We start from the raw sequence: 21,727 nt of genomic DNA on the forward strand, positions 1-21,727 counted from the left end.
CACAGTTCTATGTATTTCAGTCTGGACAGGCCCCACTCGCTTCCCGGACCACCAGGCCGAAGCCAGTATGGGTGGCAACAGCTTAAGGGAGCTGAACACGGTCCACGAGTGAGAACTAGGCCAGCTAAAGGTAGCCAATAAACAGGAACACAGAAAATCCAATGGTAGGAAGGAATGTGACACGAGAAACTCTTCATGATCTTTGTCTTTATTCAAAACTTGCATAACAAGAAACGCAAACACCGGTTCAGTCAACGGTAAAATCACCATCCAACATTACCGTGCAGACGCTGCGGACCTTATAGAAAATTGCATGTCGTCCAAGGTCACAATCTAATTGTGACAAACGAAGTTCCATTGTTCCCATTGTGTCCTCCATTCCTTTGACCTTTACTTCTGACCTGTCCAACAAGGTAGGTCTTCACTGTAGTACCGTACGGTCTTGTTACCGACCATGGATTTGTTCACCAACCATGCAACAAACCAAACAAAATCTGAGGTTGTCCATATAATGTCCAACAACCTGTCGTCATATCAAATGAAAACACCGACTCAAATCAAACAAAGTTGCGATTACCGTCCACCGGCGCCCGTTGTCTTACAGCGAAAATCCACTATACCGTCTGACGCACCCCGCTGTCCAACAACGAATTCTCTACACGATTGTGCAACAATCTCACCACACCGCCCACCGGTGCCGTTGTTCAACAGCGAGTACAATATACAACCATGTACTGCACTCCACCGTCCGACGGTGCCGCTGTCCAACAGCAAATACAACATACAGTCATATACTGCACCACCCCCTCCAACGGTGCCACTGTCCAACCGCAAATACCACATACAACCAAGTACTGTACCACACCGTCCAACGGTGCCGCTGTCCGACAGCGAATACAACATACAACCATGTACTTGTACTATACCGTCCAACGGTGCCGCTGTCCAACGGCGAATACAACATACAAACCATGTACTGTACTACACCGTCCGACGGTGCCGCTGTCCAACAGCGAATACAACATACAAACCATGTACTGTACTACACCGTCCGACGGTGTCCGCTGTCCAACAGCGAATACAACATACAACCATGTATGTACTGTACCACACCGTCCTACAGTGCTGCTGTCCGACAGCGAATACCATATACGACCATGTACTGTACCACACCGTCCAACGGTGCCGCTTGCCAACAGGAAATACAACATACAGTCATATACTGTACCACACCGTCCGGCGGCCACGCTGTCCGACAGCAAATGTAATATACAACAAAGTACTGTACCACACCGTTCAACGGTGCCCGCTGTCTGACAGCAAATACAATACGCAACAATTACTGTACCACACCGTCCGACGGTGCCACTGTCCAACAGCAAATACAACATATACGATGTATGTACTGTACCACACCGTCCGACGGTGCCCGCTGTCCGACAGCAAATGCAATATGCAACAATTACTGTACCAAACCGTCCGACGGTGCCACTGTCCAACAGCAAATACAATATACACGATGTATGTACTGTACCACACCGTCCCAACGGTGCCCGCTGTCCGACAGCAAAAACAATATGCAACAATTACTGTACCAAACCGTCCGACGGTGCCGCTGTCCGACAGCAAATACAATATACACAAATTATTGTACCACACCGTCCGACGGTGCCGCTGTCCAACAGCAAATACAACATACACGATGTATGTACTGTACCACACCGTCCAACGGTGCCCGCTGTCCGACAGCAAAAACAATATGCAACAATTACTGTACCAAACCGTCCGACGGTGCCGCTGTCCAACAGCAAATACAACATACACAATGTATGTACTGTACCACACCGTCCAACGGTGCCCGCTGTCCGACAGCAAAAACAATATGCAACAATTACTGTACCAAACCGTCCGACGGTGCCGCTGTCCAACAGCAAATACAATATACACAAATTACTGTACCACACCGTCCGACGGTGCCGCTGTCCGACAGCCAATACAATATACAACAATTGCTGTACCAAACCGTTCGACGGTGCCGCTGTCCGACAGCAAAAACAATATACACAAATTACTGTACCACACCGTCCGACGGTGCTGCTGTCCGACAGCGAATACAATATACAACAATTACTGTATTACATCGTTCGACGGTGCCGTTGTCCGACAGCGAATTCTAACCAATTAAAACATTAAATCGATCGACGATCGTCAGTCATACAGAGTCAAAACCTAAAGTTTCCCCACCAAAGTTACGTCCTCGGTACTAAGAAATCAGACCACTGCGCCCCGCTGATCAGCCTGACAGGAGCTGGGGAGGAGAGAATACCGGGTTAGTGCAAAACTGCGACCCACTCCGAAACTACGTCTCGCTGATCAGCCTGACAGGAGCTGGGGAGGAAAGAACGCCGGGTTAGTAACGAACTGCGCCCCGCCGATCAGCCTGACAGGAGCTGGGGAGGAGAGAACGCCGGGTTAGTGCCGAACTGCTCCCCGCCAGTCAGCCTGACAGGAGCTGGGGAGGAGAGAATGCCGGGTTAGTGCCGAACTGCTCCCCGCCAGTCAGCCTGACAGGAGCTGCACATGGTGGAGAGAACGCCGGTTTAGTGCAGACCTGCGACCCGCCCCGAACTGCGCCCCGCCGATCAGCATGACAGGAGCTGGTAAACTGGAAGAAGGGCACATCACATGTTACGTCATCGCGGCAAAAATTACTGAGAAAACAGAAACATCACGAGTTCACGACGGTTAAAAGATCTCTTACTAGCGTACAGGCTGTCCGACAACCTGAAGTGCAAAAGCAAACACTTTCAGAAAGGATATCACAGTCAACTTGGAATCACCGCTGCAAATTGTTGACTACTGCCCGAGTATTGAAGTCTTTGAGCCTGGTCCAACCACTTTCCGGGCTGCTGACTGCTCCACAGATTGCAGAAATGCTGGCCTAGCACAGAAACCATGGCAAAATTGTACGGTAAAACAGACAAGCAACACTGCTAAAACGAGAGCAGCCCAATCAGGCAACTCTACCCGAAACATGGCGCTTCGGCACACACAGAAAAACACTGCCCAAAGTTTCCAAAAATGGCTTAACTCACCCACAGCGGTGTCAGTAATAAGTTTTACCACTACTGTCGTCAGGGGAGGAATGTCAGGTGCTCCTCCAGGCCCTCGGTGATCAGTTCAGTGTTGTTCTGCTCCATTAGGCTCCTTGCGCGAGAAAACAAGGATTACGGCAGTCCTGGTGGTGATACAGCCTTGTCTGAATACCTAACTCATGCGAAAAAAAAAAACAAGGAAATCAAAATGCGTCCGAAGTCAAGCTAACCACGCTAAGTTGAATCAATCTCACCTGCGCACCCGAACACGTGCTCCACATACAGATGCAAATTCCACTCATAAATGACACGAGTATCAGAAAGAACATTAGAAAACTCGAAAATGCTCTAAAACACAAGCTGCACGCCTTAGGAAAGGTGAGCAAACAAATTCACAAAATAATGAAACGAAATACAGACAGCAAAATGTCTCTGCACTGAGAACACTGTCCCGCCAAAGCGCGGGAAACAGACCGCCAAACAAAAATTCCAGAACACGCCAAAAGGCGGCAAGGCAATACTGCGTACCTTCTAGGTTAGTGACACTAACGCCATAGGAAACTACTCAGTCCTTTGCTGCCGGCAAGAAACGTTCCCAGAAGTAAAAGATGTCACCGACTTGCACATGGCTGGTACAGCGCTACAGGAGCTCTGCTAGACAACGTCCTGTTCGTGCGGCTCATGATTCACTTGTGAATAGAGGGGGAGTTATATCACATGTCATGAACTCACGCGAGTGGAGATCTCGCGAGAGTTCATTCCATTGTGATATCATTGGGAATCCGCTTGTGATGTATGTGCCGATTTCGGTTAAATTACTAGTAAGTCGTTTTCCTCACATACTTCAGTCTTAATCGTCGTCAGTCTTACGTTACACAAAGAAAAGAAAGTAAATGTAAAGATGGCTGAATGGAAGTGAAAATAAGGGAAATTAAGGACACAAATTATTCTATAACATTATATTTGTTTTGTGTTAAATGAGACACCTGGAATGGAACATGTAGGACACCTGATCACACCTGTCCATCGTGTGCGGTTAATTGAATTACCTGAGCTGTGAAAATTAAAAGCTGAATCTTTGTAACGTAAGAGCCTTCGTGAAAACCGTAAAAAAATGAAACACACCGAGTAAGGGGCTGTCAGAGAAGCTCAGTCACTCAGAAAACATGACTACCTTTCACCCCCAAACATTTGCTTAAAGACGACTTACCCGATATCCTATGGCGACTTACCCGATATCCTATGGCAACTTCGTAACTTTCTTGACTGTTCATCCGCTTATATATAATTTTATAAGGTAGACATTTGGACATCAGACAATACAATGGTATACCATGTATAAGTACATGCGGTCAAACGTGCAACCTGTGTCCTAATGGTAGAATATTGTTTATCATGTGACTCATTTGGTGCAATATATGACCAGTTCAATATATCAAAATATTATGGGTAAAACTTGCTGTGTTTCGTTATTTTGTACGCGCGCGCTTTGTAACGGTGTAACATGGGCCCCTCGCCCGGCGCCTAAATATCCATCCTTTTTATGTCAACTAGTGTCTGTATTGTGTAGTTAAAAGTACTTGACGGTTATAACCCTCCTTTGCATATTTTTAATTAATAAAGACTACGAAAATACTTCATTTTTTAATGTTTAGTCCTACTTAGAAGTAGAAACGTGAAGTTCTTTCTTAAGCTTGTAGCATGTTTAAGAAATGCAGATTAATTGAGTGGTGCTATTGTGGATGAATAGATTAATTAGGTTTAATTAGAATTAATTAATGCAAAGTAATTATGATATGTAAAGAAAACAATATGATAGTCTGTCCAGTAATATTATCTTCAAGTGCTGAAAATTTGAAGACCATTTGTTAAAGCGTTTGGAAGATACATTAAAAGGTGTGTAAATAATTGAGTGTGTGCTCGTGGTCATTTTTGGTGCTCGTGGTCATTTTCGGTGCCATGTCGAGGTCAACTGTTCCCATGGCATAGGTCCCCTAATCTTCATTGCCCTAATAAACAGCGCAAGTGAGGATTCAATCGCTAAGAGGTGGAAATTCGTGGATGATCTTAACTTAGCTGAGAGCAGGTTGATCCGGGACACCTCAACAATTCAAACGGACCTCAACAGCCTCGACCAATGGGCATCCACAAGAAAGATGAAACTTCACCCAAAAAAATGCATGTGGTTTTTACAAAAACAGTCCCTCCACCCCTGTCTATAGCTGGCCAACCATTAGAGCAGGTGAAGATAGTTAAGCTCCTCGGCTTGTTCATCCAGGCTGACCTTGGTTGGAACGCACATGTAGACCACATCGTCAAACAAGGCAACCGGAAGCTATTTATGCTTAAACAACTCAACCAGTTCGATCTTTCTAGGGATGACCTACTTACCTGCTACAAAACGTTCGTCCGTCCAAGCAGCGAGTACGCAGCGCCCGTCTGGCATCCTGGACTAACTGCTAGACAGCGACGCAGGATCGAATTCATTCAGAAACGCGCGTGTCGTATTATACTCCGCTCTGCCTACACTTCATACCCTGAGACGTGCCGGATACTGAACTTGTCTACTCTAGATCAGAGGAGAGACCACCTCTGCCTGCAGTTCGCTGAGAAACTTCTCCAGTCACCCGACTTTCGTCACTGGCTACCACAAACCCGAGGGGCTATCACTGGGAGAGCCACGAGGGCCAGCAACCAACTAGACTTTGTCAAACCCAGAACTGATCGCTACAAAAAAAGTGCAATCCCATATATGACATGCCTACTGAACAAAAAGAATGGAAATTAATGTTAACAATATATATATATATATAACGTTTTTGATTATTTTATTATCTCCATGAAAAATGGAGATATAGTTTTGAGTGTGTCTGTGTGTGTTTGTGTGTGTTTGTGTTTCCGGATATTTGTGGTCAGCATAACACTAGAACCTCTAGATAGATTACGATGATATTTGGTATGTAAGTAGGTGTTAGGAAGACAAAGGTAAAGGTCAATTTTGAGCCCCCTGGTATGTGACCTCGGTACTGCAGCAAAAATTCGTTTTTTGTATCTTTTGAACTGGATGAGCTGTGGTCTTGATTTTTTGGTGGCAGATAGCTAATGACGTAAGGAATAGGTGGTGTATGTTTGGGTCCCCTAGCAGGTTGCTCTGGAACTGCAGGGGCGTTTTTTCAAAATATTCTTGGTAGGATAACTGAACAAGGGAACGACAAATTTAGATGATACTTGGTATGCAGGTAGTTTTGACAGAGATGTACATCCTAAAGTGCAAATTATGCAAGCTGGCACTTAATTTGCATAATTAATGAGGGAAATTTATATTTGTAGTGTTTTATAGGTATAGGTTTTGTAGGTAAGGTTCCGGGTCGGAGTTCAAATCTTACCGGAGTTGCGGAAGGGTGGTGTAATAGGCCGGAAGTGCGCTATTTTCTCCCTAACTTTTGCTCCCTATTGCTAGGTGATCGTTATAGCTGAGCATAGATTTGTCGTATTTCCTGAAAAGCCCGTGGGTTGTATCATTTTTGTGCGAGGAGTAGTTGGTCGGCCAGTGAAGCCATTTTTGTATTAGTCCGCTGCAACGGTGAAGCGGTTTTTTCGCCTGATGACCCAAATAGCAGCGTTTTTCATGCGATTTCGAAGAAATGACGTCATCGGAGATTGCCAAAAAGTTATCACATGGAATTTTTTTTATTTTCATTTTACAAAAACATGAAGAATTTAGCTTTTCTGCCACATAGGCCGTTATCCTGGGAAAATTCGTTTTTTCCAAGCAGCTTCGATCAAAAAAGTGTTAAAAAATGATAGTTTTCGGGTCCAAAAATAAAATTTTACTACATATTCTACCCCAAATAAAGAGGCAACAGACGATACCAGTTGGTTTGTCGGAAAGAGACAGAAAACGGCTTTCCACCATATTGATAGAGTTTCGCGTCCTACGGTTCCTACCCGAACTGTAGCCCTTCGGCCTGAGGCTTGTCGCCAAGCTCCGAAATCATAAAGCCCCCTTTACAAATCAAGAATTTAGCTCGGCCGAGTTGTCAGCGAGCTGTAAATTACGAGGAGGCATGACCCTGATGCCCACGAACAAATGGCAGAGTTTCTTCGTCGGCATCAGAGTCATACCTCCTCGTAATTTAGAGCTCGCTGACGACTCGACCGAGCTAAATTCTTGATTTGTAAAGGGGGCTTTAAAGAAACTCCGGTCCGAGACCGTATAGGGCTCAAATACCTGTAATATGTAGTTTGTGGCTGGTGGAACATTAGCAGATAACAATTATGCAAATTCGACCCTAATTTGCATAACTAATATTAAAGTGCTATAATTCTTCTCAATGGTATATTATTGAACAATCAACATTGGGACCGGCATAAGTTATATAAAGGTGTACATAACCAAGCATAGATTATGTAAATGTGGAAGTAATTTGCATAATCGGACTATTTCATGGAGATATAAGGTCTACGATTGATTGATTGAAACATAAAAATCCAACTATACTTTTAGGCATGTTGCCTTTTATTGAAGATATGTCAGATATTCCGTCGATCATACAAACAATATCATGTCACATTTTCTATTACAGCTTAATTATGACATTATCGATAGAGGTAGGTTAAACTTGAAAGTACGGCATATATACAAACTAAAAAACCTCTAGAGAAATTCCAGTTGTCAGAGGGTTGACCAGACAGAAGGTGTCATGTTTACATACTGATTAACGGTCTCAACAGCCTCTTTAATGTTCACTTGTAAACTACATATTTGTAGATAAAGAATGAGGTTTAATGTAATCTAACATTATAATACCAAGAACTTGCGGTTTCAATGACAATATCTTACAAGGAAGTTCTATTGTAACAGTCTATGACAGTTAGCCGAACATGTCACTCTAAAAGGAACCAATGAACACTTCCAGCTCATAAGACGTACATATATTGCTAAGTTATCCACACTCAAATGTCTAAATCAAGTAAGACACCTACACTTTTCTAACTACGATGACCTAAAGATCTAGCATGCAATACAATGAAGAACTTGAAATGAAAGAATAGTACACATTTTTTTCAATGGTTCTATGACAAAGCCATCACAATCCTTAACGCAAACAGCAAATTGAATTTCAGTCTCCAGGTTGGTCAAGGAAATTTGAATGCAAACAGATCACCAGCGGAAAAGCTAGGGTGAACTAGCGTTGCACGGACAAACTGGCTTCGTGGCTTCTCTTTTTCTCTTTCGATTTTCCCTAATGTCGAACGTGCCTGTAGCCTTCATGATCACACCGGTAGCTTTAAACTTCAATCGCTGTGGGTTCGCATGTGGCTCCGGAAATGACCTGAGGTACGGAAGCTCATACTGCGTCCTTTACACGATGGTAAAATTTGGCCCCAAAATTTCCAGACTTCTATGTTGGGATTTAGAACACGAAACATGTTCCATCGAGCAGAACGCTGGCGTGATCGAACAGATCGGGCGTTCCATTTGGGGTCATCCGAGGTCACCCGCAGGTTGTTACAGTAAACACGCGGAAAACGCCCTCATTTTCCCGGGTGCCGTGCGTCAGAAGAAAAACAAACATTTTCACAAATATAAACCGATATTTGGCAAGCTTAGTTTTGCTGCCGCTTAGTTTGGAACATGTGACATGTAACAAAGCTGCTGGCGTCATTATTGGTGACCTTGAATGTTACAACACTTGTTTACGGCGGTATCAATTACTCTATGTCACTATCAGTGCGACTCGACATAGGACCAAACATGGTATTTAAATCGCTTGCAAAACGCGTGCAAATCAACTCTTTCAGGACTTATATTGTCGACAACTAATATCTCCAACTTTGTGTCTTAGGGATTTTTGGAACATGGAGGCAATTTTGAATTAATAGTCTTTGAGTGTGAAAATTTGAAAAAATGACGATTTTTCGACCTTATCTTGGCTGTAAAAATAGTTTTAAGTAGAAGTTGAAAAATCCCTAAGACAGGAAGTTTGATCTTAATATCATTACCTATATGATGTAAAAGATTTGGATTTTCAGTCAAATTTAGGACCGATCTAAATATGGTATTTGCTTTTTTGGTCCACCAAACACCCTTTCTAAATCAACCAACTATGCACATTTCAGAAAACATTGAGACAAAACTGTGCAGCACACGTACACGGTAAGATTTGACGTGTACACACTACCAGTTTTCATTTAAGATCGACAAGGCACGTGCGAGAGGTTGTTTTTCAAACTTTCACGATATTGTAGAAGATGTTTCAGTCACCGTCAGCCCTCCGCGGGGACCGCGCGGGAGCCCCGGTAACCCGATACTCTGGGTTCGAATGGAAACTTTTGGACCAAATTTGACCATCGTGTTTACACCGGTAGGAATTCTCGCCGGTGCGAATTATATTCTCCAAGCAGAGGCTGGGGCACGGAGAGAGTAGTAGTCGTGACTTTTACCTACTGTTTGTTGGCTTTCCGGAAAAAATGCTGACCACTACTATCTCCGAGACCAAACTTCTGCTCGGAGAATTGTGTGAATCTGCATTTGGCCCTTCAGATGATCCGACCAACTGAAGTGCCTGCTGCACTCCTCACATCTGTAAGTTTTTTTCTCCAGTGCGCCAAATGCCTCTTTACAGCAGTAAGCTGAAGAAACTGTTTGCATTCATCGCACCTATACAGAAAGTATGAGTCCGTATATATTTCTTCAGTGAAACCAAATCACTTTACTGTTTGCCGCACTAAGGTTTCTCACAAGAGTGAGCCCTCATATGCCTCTTTAAATTACTCAGGTCACTGAACTGCTTGCTGCATTCTTCGCACTTATAGAGCTTCTCACCAGTATGAATCCGCATGTGTCTCTTTAGACTACCCAGCTCACTAAACTGTTTGCTGCATTCTTCGCACTTATAGGGCTTCTCACTTGTGTGAGTTCGCATGTGACTCTTTAGATGACCCAGCTCACTAAACTGTCTGCCGCACTCCTCACATTTGTAAGGTTTCTCACCGGTGTGAGTCCGCACATGCCTCTTCAGATCACCAAGCTTTAAGAACTGTCTGCCGCACTCCTCACATCTATGAGGTTTCTCACCAGTATGAGTCTTCATATGCTGCTTCAGATGACCCAGCTGACTGAACTGTTTGTTGCATTCTTCGCACCTATAGGGCTTCTCACCGGTATGAGTCCGCATGTGCCTCTTTAGACTAAACAGCTTACTAAAGTGTTTTCTGCATTCTTCGCACCTAAAGGGCTTCTCACCGGTATGAGTCCGCATGTGACTCTTCAGATCACCCAGCTGACTGAACTGTCTGCCGCACTCCTCACATCTGTAAGGTTTCTCACCTGTGTGAGTCTTTATATGCTGCTTCAGACTACCTAGCTCACTGAACCGTTTGCTGCATTCATCACACCTATAAGGCTTCTCACCGGTATGAGTCCGCATATGGTTCTTTAAATAACTCAGCACACGGAACTGTTTGCTACACTCCTCACAACTAAAGGGTTTTTCACCGGTGTGTGTCCGCGTGTGTCTCTTTAGATGACTCAACACACTGAACTGTTTGCTACACTCCTCACACCTAAACGGTTTCTCACCGGTGTGAGTACGCATGTGTACCTTCAGACCACTCAGTCGTAGAAACTCCTTGTCGCACTCGCCACACTTGTGTGTTCGCGGAAGATCCTCTCCAAGTCCATTACTTCCCTTTTCTTTTTCCAGATGAGATACAGCCGGGGTCGCCATGTTGAGTAGGTCTCTGACACTGTAGGAATGGAAATAAAGCCTAACATCTAGGAAGGAAACGGTTGATTTCTTGACACAGTCCACTCTAACGACAAGCACAAGTAATGTTAATTTATAAAAATCAGTGATGCTTTCTTTCAAACGGCATGGTCGGTTACAATAATCAAGGATCTTCTAGTTGAAACCCCCTAGCTATCAGCGCTGGCTTTTATTTTTGTTGTAAGGAACGGTAATACGGGATTTTTATCATGGGCTATGGGTCTCTAATGCCATGAGAGGCAGTTTCCACGCGCGTACGCGGACCTATGAATGAGGCTACTTGTAAAATGAACCGTTTTTTCTTTAGAGGGTGGCGAAAGAAGTGACTATTTGTGTGTTTTTCAAAGAGATAATGATTAGGTAAACAGTTTTTTATTTCAATTTTTTCAGCAGAAAGGAATTTAATACTTTTTACTGCAGAAAAATCTAGCATAGAATATTTGAATTCGGAAGCATTAGGCATCACGATGGTCAAATTTGGCCCCAAAGTTTCCATTCGAACGTATGGTATCAGGTTACCGGGGCTCCCGCGCGTGTCTCCGGGGAACCTGACAGTAACTAGAACATCTTCCAACAGATCGTGGTAGTTAGAAAAGCAACCCCTCGCATGTGCCTCGTCGATACTGGCAGTATGTACACGTCAAATCTTACCGTGTACGTGTGCTGCACAGTTTTGTCTCAATGTTTTCTGAAATGTGCCTAGTTGGTTGACTTAGAAAGGGTGTTTGGTGGACCAAAAAACAAATACCATATTTAGATTGGTCCTAAATTTGACTGAAAATCCAAATCTTTTGTATCATATATGTTATGATATTAAGATCAAACTTTCTGTCTTAGGGATTTTCCAACTTCTACTTAAAACTATTTTTACAACCAAGATAAGGTCGACAAAATCATCATTTTTTTTCAAATTTTCACACTTAAAGACTAGTAATTGAAAATTGCATCCATGTTCCAAAAATTCCTAAGACACAAAGCTGGATATGGACAATATAAATCCTGAAAGAGTTGATTTGCACGCGTTTTGTAAGAGATTTAAATACCATGTTTGGTCCTATGTCGAGTCGCACTGATATGGACATGGAGTAATTGATACCGCCGTAAACAAGTGTTGTAATATTCAAGGTTACCAATAATGACGTCAGCAGCTTTGTTACCTGTCACATGTTCCATACTAAGCGGCAGCAAAAATAAGCTTGCCAGATAACGGTTTATATTTGTGAAAATGTTTGTTTTGCTTCTGACGCACGGCACCCGGGAAAATGAGGGCGTTTTCTGCGTGTTTTCTGTAACAACCTGCGGGTGACCGCGAGTGACCATCGTGCATATTGTTGAAATCTCGAATGTGAAAGATCGGAGCCCAGCCGTCAGAAAATATTACAACCTCCACCCCAACATCTACTTAAAGATTTAATTAGATAAAGATTGTATTAGGAGGACGTGCAGGCAATGCGTAACCGTACGGTAAATTCGAAAAGATCAACAACGATTAGAGTCCATTCCTAATCACCATGTGGGTTTCTTTCCAATTATATGTGTAGAATATATGGTACTTCCTGGTTGTGTACAACCTTTGAAATATTCGCGATGTGGAACAGAATAATTCTAACAGATTGTAAATAATGATAACGGCATTTTGTGCAACAGTGGATTAGTAAGAAAGCAATTTACACACCCTTGTAGAGTATCGTTGGTTGTAATAGAGCAATGGCTCACCACAAAGGACCCACCAGTGCCCAGCAGAGAAATCTAAAAATATACCAAGGCTGACAGAGTGTTTATTGGAGCAATAAACTAATGCTATTATTTGGCGAGGTTTACCATTTTTTGTAAACATTTCTAAAAGTGAAAGAATCCTGCAGATGCTTGAAAAATATTGTAAACTAGAGTTTGGCGACCTCAGACCTCCATGAAATATTTGGAGCTTTTGTAAATTTTATGCAAACGACTTGCACATTTACGTGATTTATGCATGGTGATGTTTATCATTAACTAACATACACTTGTCAAGTATGAAATTCCCATCATTAATCATTGAGCGGTTTTACTATTTCCGCATATATTATGCAAATCAGTTCCTCATTAGCATATTTAGTATCTGCTTAGGTTCCTGCCATCATAATATACATGTGTTACATTAATTAAAGTCCAGATATTAAAAACAATGAAATAATGCGATTTTCACATTAATTTAACATGTATATCATTATGAACATCTTTGCTTAAGCTAACTTCATGCCTAAAATTATGTCAATCTGTCATTCCTTTTTGCAGTTATCCTCTTCGGAATGTCTAGACAAAAATACCCCATACAGGTCTAAAGTCATATGTTAGGGGGCTGAAACTTATCCCACTTAAACATGACGCTGAAAGCTATCTACCACTAAAATGTCAAGACCATATCATGTCTGGGACAAGAGATACATTGAAAAAACTGCAATGATAAATTATTCTTATTAGTTATGCAAATGTAATCCTATTTTGCATAATTCGTATTTCATCTTGTACAACATTGTTCAAAGTACCTACATACCAAAGGTTTTTAAAATTCGTTGTTCCCCTTTTGAGTTATCCACTTAAGAAATTTTTGATAAAAATGCCCCTGCTATCCCCAAACTAGTCGCTAGGGGCCCCAAAATTATGTAACTTACTCCTGAGAACAAGAACTTCAAAAAAATTGGAGGCAGTTGCTACTGATTAATGGTGAATCTAAAAAGCAAACTCGCTTTGACTCGCGGTAAAATTCATATAAACTCTTTCTTATAGGTATTTGAGGCGTTTTATTCTTTTGTAGTGGTCCTTGTTTGTTTACTTTTCGCCTAACGGAGAAATACGTATAAAGAGGTATTAAAAACAATCATTTGCATAACATAATCTTCTTGTTATGCAAATGAGGACCATACATCTGCCTGGAGATAATGTTTGCCCGGCAATTAGTTTGTTTGATAATTATATAATACTATAAAAATAAAGGGTAATTCAGTCAAAGGAAGAGCCTCCTGCGTTTTAGCTTCCCCACAGATATCAAACTACATGTGCGGCATGTCTAACTCTATTAGACAAAGGCCTCGAGAATGAAAACAGTCCTTGTCGTGACCATTGTTTCGATTTGCATAACAACGTCGGAACGAGTTTTGTTGTCTTTATCTCGGGGCCTTTCTCTTTAACATGGTGAAATCTGATCTCAGACAATGAAATTTCGATGCTTGGTATGACAAGACTTTGTACATGTGACATCCACGGAAGCTAGTCTCCGTGTTGCCAGGCCAGGGCCTACACAGACCAGCCACTCGGTTCACGGACGAGAGTGGAAGGGCTAATACGGACCGCAAACAAGTATTTTCCACGCAGAGGATGCGGTCGGGCATAACAATCCTACATGGCCCCACATTGCTGCAATCGTAAAATTACTAGTATGTAACAGAATAGGGTTTATGCTCAATCCTATTAGCTTTAATATGAGCCGTGTTTATTCAACCTATGCTATCTATACTCAAGTATGATCCGAAGCACTCCAGCACAGTTTACACCAGGTTTACAATTACAGATCTGTGGATACAATGTGTCTGGATTACCAAATCTTGTTATAATACAGAGATAGCGGATAATCAAAGTATTACACTACAAACTACACAACCTTACATGCTACAGAGGGACTATCTAACACGTTCACATACCTGACTCCATAATCAAAGTATTACACTACAAACTACACAACCTTACATGCTACAGAGGGACTATCTAACACGTTCACATACCTGACTCCAAGGTCTCGAACTGACTGAGCAGACAAGTGCATCTTCCAAGCTTAACTAAGTAAACATAACAATAGAATATCTACTTAGCCAATAAGCGGATTGGTTTCATTAGCCTCAACCAATCAGGGCTCGACTAACCAGTTAATCTCTGCAAGCCCCACCTCCGTATGGTCTAACCTATCAATAGCCCTAATTACATACACCGGTCAAAAGGCATGGACGTTATAGGTTAAAAGTCTCCGGGGTGCGTTAGACACAGTTTGGCTCTTTGGTTACTGCCCTGCGCCTGGTATACGTGGAACTGCTTGAAGATGACGGATATTTGGCCTTTTTCTATCAGTCAGTGATTTTGAAAGGACACAAAACATCGTGCTGAGGCAAATAAACACTGTTTTATTTTGTTATTCTCTATCAGGCTCCACATGTCAATAGAAAATACTAAAAATTTGTCAGACAGACAAAGCACTAGGTGCCTAAACCTACAGTTAGAGACACAGGACATAAAACTTTATGTGTTATCTGTCTATATGGCCAATTTCTACTATTTTCCAGCGATATGCGAAGCCTGGTAGTGGCTATCCCTTTGTGTGCGAGTGCTAATTTGCGGAACGAAACGGGTACGTACAATATTGTCCTTAGCCAGAATAAACGAGGGCAGCCGACAGGCTAGAGGATAGAAATAAAGAGAACAGTCTTACCTTGTGAATATTGGCGGTAATGAGTCCTTCCCCGAAGACTAAGAGATAGTTGTAACTCTCTTGCTTAGACTTGGACGCAGAAGTGTGTGCGTATCTGCTACGAAAGCTCCAGACATTCCAGGCGGACGCGTTTTACTGTTATGCAAATTTAAAAATGGTCCGACCAATCAGGACTCGCTTCTGACTTACTCACGTGAGGGCCTCCGTTTTTTTTCCAGACAATAGTCTTTGTGTGACACACACTGACAAGAAGAATGGGCGGTTTCATGCAGTTTCTGTTGTCTGCAGGTATGTGAAGGCGACATTTTTTACCTTGCCGGGCCTTAGCCCGGCAAGGTAATGAGGCCCGATCTTTACATGGTTCAATCAATGGTTCAATCAATGGTTCAATGTTAACCCAGCCCTTCCAAAGGCCCTTCAAAAGGCCCTTTTCTCTTTGCCCAATTTTATGGCTTAGTTAGACAAGGGTACATTGCAGGCCAGTATTAAAACTGTATTTTAGACGTCGGCAAGGTAATGAGGCCCGATCTTTACATGGTTCAATCAATGGTTCAATCAATGGTTCAATCAATGGTTCAATCAATGGTTCAATGTTAACCCAGCCCTTCCAAAGGCCCGTTTTTAATGGGGGTATAACAAAATCAAAAAAGAAAGAAAACTAGACAAGAGAGACAAGACGTTTTTTCACTGTTTTCATTTTTTTTTTTTTACATCATTTCAAAGAACATACAAGAGAAGAAGGAAAGAAAAAGGGATGTGTCAAGCTACCCACAACAGGTTACTTGTCCGCCGAGCTCCCACCAACCCACTCCTGCCAACTTGACACATCCAAATAAAAAAAGACATACGAAACGTACAAGACAGACAGTTCATACCAGACTGATACGACTACAGGGGGGAAGCAGAGGATTAAAAGCGTAGTCGCAGTTTTCCCCCGTCGACCCTCGCCCACTGCACTGAGCACCACAGAGACATAAACGTTGTTTCGTTCAGACGTACAAAGTCAAGCTTTATTCTTGAGCGGAGGCACTCCTTGATGTATGGGACCATCTCGACATGAGTCGAAAAGGTCTTGTCAAAGAGTGCTTCACAACGTGAGGACCATATGCGTTTCCTCGCGACGGCCAGGGTGTAGGTGATAGCATCTATCTTGCATTTTTTCCATGAGGGTGGCAGGATGCCATAGATAACCATCTGTTTATTTATTCGGAAGTCTGACATGACCCACCTCCTGAGAAAACCCTCCACCCAAGTCCATGTTAGCAGCACTTCGCTGCAGTACCACATGGCGTGCTCTACAGTTTCGTGGCCTTTACAATTCTGCCTTGGACAAGTTCCCGAGCGAATGTAACCCCAGTTCGAGCAGAGCAGAGCATTCGTTTTGAGGGCCTTCAAAAGGCCCTTTTCTCTTTGCCCAATTTTATGGCTTAGTTATACAAGGGTACATTGCAGGCCAGTATTAAAACTGTATTTTAGACGTATGTGGTCCAGCGTAAATAAATCTACGCTTTAGCCCATGTTTATCATAAAGATATATCAAAAATTGCATCAGAAGGAATTTATTTTGTAATAAAGAATAATGCATACTCATTGTGGGTCAAAAAGTTTTACAATACCGGTTTATTGTGCCAATAATTTATCTGACATAGATTATGTTAATGAGGTAAATTTCCCTACACATTTTTGCTGCATTTCATACTACAGTTGCTAGGTGTCGCTATTACATTGTAACAACATGAAACAAAAAAATACCCGCAAACTTCGGGGCTAGTAGCCAGGTAAATACATTTTAAAGACATTTGTGACTATGAATGTCCTTGATAGAGTTTGTATTGTGTGAAAAATAGATTTGAGACTGGATTGGCAGCTGGAGAAGTCACTAAAGCTTTCCCGTACAAGAATTGGGGTGGGAGGGGGGCGACATGTGGAACTCTGTGGTTGTCTCTGATTATTACAGGTTTGCGGTAGCAAAACCTGTTCTGTTTTTGCTGGCATTAATGGGCGCCGCCATTTTGTTTTGTGGTGTATGACGGGAAGGGTGGTGCCATTTTGGATCTGACGGATTAGTGTGTTGTATGGTGACGTGATGAACAAGGCTAGGAGATGTGATCTTGTGCTCTTGTCGGAAACGGCAGGACGGCAAGAGCCACAAGCATGAAGGATTAGTGTGTTGTATGACGGGATTGGATGGGATGGTTAGGAAATGTGATCTTGTGCTCTTGTCGGAAACGGCAGGACGGCAAGAGCCACAAGCATGAAGGATTAGTGAGTTGTATGACGGGATGGGATGGTTAGGAAATGTGATCTTGTGCTACTGTCGGAAACGGCAGGACGGCAAGAGTCACAAGCATGAAGGATTAGTGTGTTGTATGACGGGATTGGATGGGATGGTTAGGAAATGTGATCTTGTGCTCTTGTCGGAAACGGCAGGACGGCAAGAGCCACAAGCATGAAGGATTAGTGAGTTGTATGACGGGATTGGATGGGATGGTTAGGAAATGTGATCTTTTGGTCTTGTTTTGATGTGATCCTCATGTTAACTGATGAACACTGGTGAAGCGCCGAGGTACCTTTTCCTGACGAAATCCCTACTACCCGGCAAGGTACAGCTTTTTTTAAAGCACTTGTTTGCCAAACTCTAGATCGCTTTTTAGATGTCAGTTATTGTTGACCTTTCGACTTAGCTGGGATAACAACTGTGACCTGGTAGAAATACGGTAAAAAGCTGCAAGTTTGTTGTTATTCTGACGTGTCTCAGTCAGGCCACCTTGATTAGATCATATGGATGACATCGTCTGTGAACCCTAAAACTGATTGGAGTGTGCGAATAAAAAATGTTTGAAAAAAAAAACAGGTGCATTTATTATGAAACCTTAGTGGTTTGAAAGGTTGAGCAAATGACCAAAATATGCATTCAATACCTAACTGTTACAACTGTTTTTCAACACAAACGGCACATTGAAGTTCTAGTATCCACATCGGTTGAAAATATATGAATGCAAACAGATTACCAGTATAAATGTTTTTCCAAGGAGCCCAGAGTCGTCAAATTCCAAAATATACGAGCAAATTGGATTCGTTGCTTTTCTTGGTCCTAGATATCTCTTAGGTTTTCCCTGATGCCTGTAATTTAGCTGCGAACTTCCATCGCTGTGGGTTTGCATGTGCCTGCGTACTCAGAGACCACTTGAGTTACGGAAGCTCCTATTACATTCTGTACACCGGTACTAGGTTTCTCACTGGTATCCAGATGTACATGTATTATATCTGCTGAGTCAATAGGTTTGAATACGAGGCAAGTTAGTGTCATTCTTTTCTCAGATGTGAAGTCCTTTCTTACTTACGTATTTCTTGATTTGTGGAATGCCAAAGAAATAAAGTAACAAATGAAATTGTCTTGTATGTTTCTGTTTCTTCTTTACTTTCCATTTTTACCACAGGATTATTGACCAAATGTAGTTCGTCTGACAGAAAATCGAAAGATTTGAAATCACATATAATGGCAAATCCTTTTGTCAGTATTTAAAGTGGATAAGAATGGAATATTCACCGATAATAATAATCTTTATTGCCTGTTCGTACCCGTAGGTTACATACACAAATGACCACAAGTGGTCTAATGGATGGAAAGGAAAAAGAAACTTAACTTATACCCCTGCCCATAACGACCGCGTCATTTTTAACCTTGAGGTGTCATCAATTTTCGATGATAAAAAGCATGATTTTGTGCCGAAAACTAGAGTTCCACGAACACATCCCGTCGCCAAATAACCATGCCTTTTTTCAAGACTATATAGTCTTATTCATGTATTATTGAGGAGTACCTACCCCAATAGCAAACGACTGTATGAGCGTGTGTTCCCCACAAACCCACGAACATCACCAAAAACATAACCTTCATGATTTCTCAACTTTCTTCATTAACTATGTAAATTAGCAACGGATCAACATGATTGACCATATCATTAGGTAAGGCCATGGAATTGGGATCACTATTTTGTATTCAATTGTACCAACATATTTGATCTAAACGTTTTGTCAAAGGTTTAAGACTGTCGACCCAAGATGGTAGATCCCTGATGATAGATTATCTATATATCCATCTATCTATCTCTCTCTCTCGCTATATATAATATTTATATATATATATATAAACTTTGGGAATACCCTGTTTAGACGGTTCAAGCCAATAGAATTGCACAAATGACGTCTGAACGAATGCCAGATTATGTCACGATGATACCTAAATGATAGTGGTGATTACGGTTTTACGTGTATAACATCCCCTACAAAATTGGTGATCATACACCATGAGGGGGTGGTTAAGATAGAATTACACAAATGACGTCTGAACGAAGGAATTCAGCAAAACATACGGTACGAACCATTGGTCTGTTACAAGTGAAGACACCCGCCGTATTAGAACTGGAAAGAAAGTTGCGCATCGCTCACATTACAATAGACAGAAGAAACTTAAGGCGTGGTCGCACGTTGTAACCATTGGTAGCCGCATGCTCAATTAAATATGGATCGGAAGAATAACATGGGCACCCGGGTGTTCCCATGATTTAGGCACTTTTAAGACATCGTGGTCTCTAGAACTCGTAATGGCTGGTCTTAAAACTTCACAAGTATTTTAAACGATGAGGAAAATATGATTTAGTACTTGTTGTACCCCAATGTACTACAGGTAGCATTTCGTTTGATGTATAAAGTTTAGAGTTACTAAATATAGCATTTCTGCCCAGCAACTTTTCCAGGGTGCAGCACAAATCATGTGACTATGAAACAATTTAATCAGAAAGTGATAGGCTTTTCTATATAATACTTCAATTACTAGTAGCGCTTCGTAAGATTCCTGACTAAATTATTCATCTGTAGCTTCGGAGATACCGCGAACCCTCGTGCCGGTGCAGTTTTAGTAACGAAGACGCTGATTGGATACCTAAAGGGTGGGGTTTCTCCTACGTACCGAGTGTATTCATCAGACACAGTGATTGGTTGTACCAAACGATCGGACAAAGTATATAGCGAGTTTAGAACACAGACTTTCATTTTTGAGAGAACATCGGTCCGAGTTGTGGAGTCACAGAGTTCTGGCGCTGCAGGAAGTCAGTAAGTGTGTTTTAAACTTCTCTGATACATTTGTTTACCACCCTACTTCATGTACACGTCTACGTTATAAGTCCAGAAACATTCGGGCATAAAAGAATTACTGTAAGGACGCAATATGCTGAAAACATTTGTTGAAAACGTTAAATGTCCAGAAACATTCGGGCATCAAAGAATATTACTATTAGAACGCAATATGCTGAAAAAAATTGTTAAAAACATTTAATTCCCGATCGTTTAAGAAACCGCATAGAAGCAGTTTATTTCGTACTTCTGATAGAAACAAAGTTAATTGGAGTGCTCATTTTTACCTACTCAGCGCGTAGAATTGACAAACTTCCCACAGCTCCCACAAGTTGAATCACAGAACTATACACATGCCATTTTGCTCTCGTATTAGACTGGTATTAAGTCATATTCCCATTGTATTGAAACTTGTATATATATATATAGAAATACTTACTACCTCAGAACAATTATAACATATGCCTCCAAGTTGATAACATATAATTTTCTCGTTTGTTTGAATCATTCATACAGTTTTGACGCTTATATAAGATTCTCACGCATCTCGTGCAATGCAAGATATTATTGTTTTTACTCCATCGCATAAAAATTCCTCGGCAGTTAATTAAACATATCTTACACGACAATTAAAATGAAATTACATGACCGTATAGCGACTATTTCGTAGCGCATCTCTTTTTACAGACACTAGTCGTAAAATTTACTCGCACCATATGAACATTTTATGACAACGCAATTCTGTGCTGCAGTAAATAAATTCGTCCTTAGAAACTTTTAGAATCTTGTGAAGTATGACTCCATACGTATACAAGACGCACCATATGGGAAAATGGCGTTTGTTACAGATGATGCTTCTCCTGTATATCACACTACACGATCTAACATTTATAAAATTCTAACGGTGTTGCCATTAAAAGGAACATCTTGTCATTTTTTCTTTATTTTGCTTTTAACGTGCATTTGTAGACTCCTCACTGGCTAGCCTAAATACATACCGAGCACACAGGCTTTAAAGGTAACCTAAGCAATATTACAGGCTTAAAAGAGGAATTATTCAATCTGTGTAATATTGTCTTCTACTGCAATGTATTCCCACATTTACATCATTATTTTATAATTTGAGCGGTTAAAAACGGCCCAGAGACAAGTGACATAAGAATATTTCTTACTATTGGATCCCCCCCCCAAAAAAAAATGGACTTGATTAGGAATCCTCGTGCGACTTGTTTCTGCACCATTTTCAACGGCTCATCTTATGATATAAA

General features: G+C 41.7%; 1 protein-coding gene across 2 annotated transcripts; it reads right to left on the bottom strand.

Moving 5' to 3' along the window:
- Window positions 1-9,460: 9,460 nt before the first annotated feature.
- Window positions 9,461-15,461, bottom strand: LOC118420515 (zinc finger protein 678-like). 2 transcript variants are annotated; one of them, XM_035827354.1, is made up of 4 exons: window positions 15,324-15,444; window positions 14,626-14,679; window positions 10,824-10,847; window positions 9,461-10,631 (listed from the first exon to the last, which is right to left on the bottom strand). In XM_035827354.1, the coding sequence occupies exons 2-4, from the start codon at window positions 14,664-14,666 to the stop codon at window positions 9,827-9,829; spliced, it is 870 nt and encodes a 289-aa protein (XP_035683247.1). In that variant the 5' UTR covers window positions 14,667-14,679; window positions 15,324-15,444; the 3' UTR covers window positions 9,461-9,826. The 2 variants fall into 2 exon arrangements, with proteins under 2 accessions (XP_035683247.1, XP_035683248.1); XM_035827355.1 differs by lacking the exon at window positions 14,626-14,679 and having other exon boundaries at window positions 15,324-15,461.
- Window positions 15,462-21,727: the final 6,266 nt, after the last annotated feature.

Source organism: Branchiostoma floridae, chromosome 8 (assembly GCF_000003815.2).
Source record: "Branchiostoma floridae strain S238N-H82 chromosome 8, Bfl_VNyyK, whole genome shotgun sequence".
In the NCBI taxonomy this organism is placed as follows: domain Eukaryota; kingdom Metazoa; phylum Chordata; class Leptocardii; order Amphioxiformes; family Branchiostomatidae; genus Branchiostoma; species Branchiostoma floridae.